Below are 6,000 nucleotides of genomic sequence, written 5' to 3'. Positions count from 1 at the left end.
TTTTCAACATTTAAAGTTATTTACAATAATTTGAGCTTTAACTTTTTTTGAAAGTTTAACAGCGAAAACCGATTTCTATTAACTACCGTCCAAAACTATCATCCATAATTTTGTTTTAAAGTAGCATACATAAAATTATAAACTATAATTAATTAATTAAACATTCCTCACATTATATGTAAACACGATGTTCCACTCTGCTAGGAAAGTGATTAGAAAGGTCGATTGGTATAGCCTATGGTGCTGGCAACTTGTTCTATCTGAATATTTGTCGCGAGAGACACTCTATATGACACTTTCGTAACTAATTGCACGGAATCTGGTAAATTTTCTTCTATTTATAGGTACAATTCATTAGTAATACTTTAACTGTCGTTTTAGTGTCATTGTACGTTGAACAACTTTGGATAAAGCAACGAGTGAAAAAAATGCACAAAGGAAAGTTAAATGAAATCACCGTGTTAAACAAAATGCATATGGAATTTCGGGGTGATAAGATGCTATTTAATTCATATGTCTCATTGTACACTTATCTGCACTAAATGATTCTACAGTAGGTTGTTCTAATGAGACTGTTAAGCTTTTTATGAGTGAAGATAACAAATCTTTTTAGGACTGCGTTAATACATACTACAGGAGGAAATAGTGCTTAGTGAAACCACAATGGCAGTGGATAGCCCGAACAGTGATCATAGGTAAAGTATAATTTTCTATATCCTTGGGCAAGTGTAACACAACTCAGGTATGTTTTTTTTATAAGAAAAGGCGTCTATGAGTACATATGAGATCGCTTCAAACGCTAGTATAAGCTGGGAATTTTTAACAAGTGCCAGATTCCCCGGAGAAGACAGTTGTTGTGGGGTCACGATACTAATATAGGCGCAGAACATAATTACCATTGTGAAAAAAGTATAAAATATATGTTAGCAATTTCACACATACATAGCACAGTTTCCCACGGAGGTCGAAAACTTGGATGTTATAAGTTAATATACAAATTCACAAATTCCAACCGTAATAAAGTTCAACAATTGCATGCTTCATGTTGTAAATGCTACATGTTTTTCATATATTTTAGATATTAAAAATCGTTTAAATACAATAAAAGAAACCCATACTATATTCGTTTGTGTATCAATCGGTTGATGACATAATATACTCGTCGAAGAAGTAAAACTCTCATTTAATAAATTACCATTTTAGAGCTGCTATAATTATTCCCAATTGCTTTAATCTCGACAGGTACACCATTCAGTAATCCCTAACAAAGATAGAAAGCGATCACCAAGCTCTATTGATTATAAACTCTTATATTTATCTTGTGCACTCATGTTGTATATTTAACGCCCTGTAAGACGACAGATATTTAACGTAACACGTCAGATTGCAAATTCAGCAGGTTAAGCTTTAACAAATCATTACGTAATTCTGGAATTTTTAAAACGTATTTAATAAAGGTAAAACGTCATTGAATGGTAAATTAGAATAATTCCCCTACATAATGATTTCATAGGACAAATAGGAAGGAAGATCAACTAAAGGTATGGATTTTTAATATCGATTTTGTAAAAGAAATATAAATTGTTCTTAAATCATAAACATATGATTAAACTTGATCTAGATGAATGTTCCAGGTTTAACCACTGTCTCAGCATATCTCAGAAAATGCTTTCTTTATACTTTTTGGTCTCTTCTTTATTTGAAATCAAAGTTGAGGTGTTTTAGTGTGCGAATGTTGATGGTTATGTAATTGTGGTTCCAATAATTTAGATTTGAGACTTAGTGAAAACATTGACGCGATTGTTAGTTCATTATGTTGATTCTCTATTAAATTTTGTTTTCAATGTAAAATAAATTAGGTCTCATCAGCTAATTTTACATTGGTTCCTGTATTTATTTGCTGGTGGGGCTTAACGTTATTGAACCAGAGTAAAAAAGTGTTTGTGAATTTATCCCTGCAGATCTTGACACCTCAAAACAGCCGGTCGCGAAAACATACCAGAAATATACATATTTATGAAGCAATTATCAGAGTACGACCGCAATAAAAGAAGTACGCTTCTGTAATGATTTTATTTGTGAGTTAGAATATGGTTGTATAGTGGTAGGAATGTGGCGAAGGCTTTATAGAGATCTTAAATATTTATAGAGAAACAGTCAAGGGCGGATCCAGGATTTTTGTGAGGGGGGGGCGGTCTGAGATTTTGGGAGATTTTTTACACATATGATTCATGTTGGTAGTCAAAGCTCTGTAATTTGACATATAATGTTATTATTGTATACTAATGAAAAAAAGGGCTAAAGTGATAAATGAAAACAATGTAATATTTCCAATAAACTGTATATAATCTGACAAAAGTTGTAAAAATACAAAATTTTATCTTTAAAGTACAAAATCGAGTCTTCTGTTTTTTTGGCTTGCAAATCTGTTAATGACTTTTTCGGGGCATACTTCGATGTCCCTGTGCACGTTTAGCAGAGCGAGTCCAGTCAACCTATCCTCTGCCATCCTTGTTCTGATCCATGACTTCAATTTTCTCAGAGTTGAAAAAGATCGTTCTGCCGTTGCTGTTGGAAAAAACAATAAATTCTAACAGATTGGCAAAAAAGGTCAAATGTTTCATACCAATGAAAAAAATACTTTTTACTAACAACCACACGATTTAAGAAAATACTATTAGTTTTACTGGTTTTAGAAATTATCTGCTAATAAATAATTTTGAAAAAATAGTATAAACAAAAATTACTTACCTATTGAAATTGGAAGAGTAAGCAGAATTTGTACCAAAGCCCTTAGAAGAGGGTAGCTGTTTTCATTTAATGCTTCAAAACATTTCATTGCTTTAGTTATAGTCTTAAATTCATTATAATTAGGAATGTTCTTGAGGGAGCATACTTCGTTCATAAGTTTCAGTAGCATCGTGTTTTTGTTCAATGACACTAAACTGCAATACTTCATACATATGGGCTCAAAACTAGATTTCATATCCACTATTTTGTCCAAGTTTGTCGGAACGGTTAGGTTCAGCATATAACACTCCAGTGAATCGCTTGAAAATCTATCTGTCATATCTGCAATAATGTTATCCAGGATTGTTATGTATGCGGATTTTTTCCAATGTTGTATTGTACATTCCCGACTGTCACTGGACGTTGAGGGGTAGTTTGGTCTATTTACTTGCTGTCCCACAATTCTTGGAATACGAACTTCTATGCCCATAGACTCCATAGTCTTTTCAGCAGTATTGAAAATCAGAGAAAAGAATTGATCAGGATTTTGCCTTTTATTCTGAAGTACTTTTATTGTGTGCATTACTTTGTCTCTTGCTGAACACAAGTCTATGGTTTCTGACTGAAGATATTTACTAAGAACACAGGTTGCATCCGTTATATCACTAAGACAATGCATAGTTATTATAAACTCGCAAGTGGAGATAGAGCACAATAAGCAATTTGCTTTGCTTGCTGTTGAGCTATCATTCCACTTTGAGACAATTTTAAGTGCCTCGGCTATTTTTGTTAGGTCTTCTGTAAACTCAAAAATTGATTCATGCCGTTCTACCCAACGGGTCTCACAATATCCTCTCATTTGATGTCCCAGTACTTTTTTCAAAATAGAGTTCCGTTTGGCCGAGGAGGTGAAAAATCTAGAAATCTCTTTTACAGTGCCTACTGCATTTCTCACGCTTTGGACTTTATTGCACTTTGAAATAGCCAAATTCAATGCATGATTACTGCAGCCACATAAGGTGCTGTTTATGGCAATTTTTTTAATTTCTGTCACTGCTCCTCGCATGTCAGACATATTGACAGAGCATCCATCACAACCGATCCCTACACAGTTATTCATGTTCAAACCAAGCTGTTGCATGAATTTCAGCACAGACTGTCCTAAAACTTCCCCCGTGATAACAGGTTCAACTTCTTGATCAGAATAGTTCGTACCCGTACCGTGGAGATCAACAAAACCTACAAAGTCTTCTCTTATAGCATTGTTATACAGGTAACGTAAACTAAGGCTTAGCTGAGAAGTATGAGACGCATCTGTTGATTCGTCAAATATTATGCTATAATATTTAGCTTCTGATACTCGTTGAGTTATCACTTCCAAAATTTCATCAGAACAACATTTTATAAGGCAGTTAGCTGTTGTCTTGCTGATGTAAGTGGCGTTTGCTCCTGCAGACTTCAAATGATCTTCAAGCTGAACATCCCCGCTATCTATTCTAAATCGCAAAAGTGCCCTGAAATTGCCGTCATTTTGTACTGGATCATCTCCAACTTCAATCAAACTGCCATCATCCCTATGACCTCTAAGGGGTATGTTCTGCCTACCATGCAACAAAATAGTTTTAATTATTGGCACAAGCCTTGCACGATTCTGCATGGTTTGGGCCTTCCTATTTTCGTTTAACAAATTAAGAATTTCTCCCTCAGGGTTTTCAAAAACAGATATAAAATGTTTGGCGTCAATTTCAGCATCTTTGTGATATTGTGTCGCTGCGTGACTTTCTAAATCTCCGTCCTTGCCTGAGAGTTTAGCATATTTTTGTAGAGGTTCAGTAACTAATTTCTTTAAAGAAACTGTATGCTGTCCTCCAACTAACTTTTGATGGCATAGTACTGCACAAAATTTACAAAATAGCCCTTGCTTAGCTTCTGAAAAAACTAACCATGGATACTTTTCAAAATGGCCAATATTAGCTTTTCTTTGTTCTTCCCGTCCTCGTTTTACATGAGAGGATGTAGGAAACTTAAATTCCTTTTTAGGCTTCCAATGATTAGTAAAAATACTATACTTAGTATGGTCACTCATCTTAGAGATGTTGTTAATGTGAGACCCGATGTCGAAAGAGCACATGTTTTCGGAGATACTAACTTGTGAATTGGAGGATGATGGCGCCGATTGTGGTGGCAGCGGCACGTCTGTAACCTCATGCTGGGTGGAAACCTCAACATTTGAAGAAGGAACTTCACTGTCTAACTTTGGTCTTTTAACAAGATAACGATCCATATTGCACAAAAGTCTGTTAACACTCAAAAAGCTATTAAACACAAGCGAACGGGTACTTCACGATATTCACGAACGTACGCACTGAATCAACTGAGTGGCCGTAGTAGGCGGTGTGGTGTAGGCCTATCGTTGGGGACGAGCTCCTCACGCCTGGAATTTAATGGGGTGATCAGCCGAGGCGGAGAGAAAGAGTGGGGACAGAGCCGAGCAGAGCCGAGCAGTACCGATAAATCCCGAAAATTCCTGACAAACTCTTTACATGCGGCTGATAGCGACCTCAGTTCGGAACGGTTCTGATTTCTATTATCTTACGAATTAATGAGTCGTTTTATATCCGAATTAATGAGTCGTTTTATATCCGAACATATCTGCAAAACATAGAAATTATATCGAATTAATTATATTAATATAGAACTTTCTTTATAACTCCAAAGACACTTTACACGAACATATCTGCAAAACATAGAAATTATATCGAATTAATTATATTAATATTGAACTTTCTTTATAACTCCAAAGACACTTTACAAAATGTGAGATGGTGCACAACGAATAAAATGTCATAATCTTTTTGTGCTATTGGAATATATTCAAATTAATAGGGCAAAAGCAACATATTATAATGTGGAGTCCTTAATTGGCAGTAAATAAATTAATAATTACACTACAAAATCTGTAATAAGAGTTATGTAATAGCTGTAATAAACTAAGGGTATTAAAAAAGATTAAAAAAGAAACTTTTGTGTGTGTGTGTGTGTGTGTGTGTGTGTGTGTGTGTGTGTGTGTGTGTGTGTGTGTGTAGTACACACACCACACCACTGCTACTGTCCGATGAGACGTTCTGAAAATTATTGATTGTTAGTTCTGAGCTATTATAATTTTGGAGGGAAGACCAGTCCAATTTGGGATGAAACGGAAGTGGATGGATAGTTGATAAGTCAAGCCAGCGTTTCTACGCCAGGTGCAGGGTTGCAGTGTTGGTTGAC

At 35.1% G+C, this 6,000-nt stretch overlaps 1 protein-coding gene across 1 annotated transcript in view; it reads left to right on the top strand.

Moving 5' to 3' along the window:
* Nucleotides 1-627: 627 nt before the first annotated feature.
* LOC124352744 (vesicular glutamate transporter 2.1-like) overlaps nucleotides 628-6,000 on the top strand; it is a 29,038-nt gene continuing 23,665 nt past the window's right edge. Inside the window, exon 1 of the mRNA XM_046802392.1 lies at nucleotides 628-695. Within this exon, the coding sequence (XP_046658348.1) occupies nucleotides 664-695 (32 nt within the window). The 5' untranslated portion in view covers nucleotides 628-663. The remainder of the gene's footprint in view (nucleotides 696-6,000) is intronic.

Source organism: Homalodisca vitripennis, chromosome 1 (assembly GCF_021130785.1).
Source record: "Homalodisca vitripennis isolate AUS2020 chromosome 1, UT_GWSS_2.1, whole genome shotgun sequence".
Classification (NCBI taxonomy): domain Eukaryota; kingdom Metazoa; phylum Arthropoda; class Insecta; order Hemiptera; family Cicadellidae; genus Homalodisca; species Homalodisca vitripennis.
This window is presented reverse-complemented; position numbering and strand designations above follow the sequence as displayed.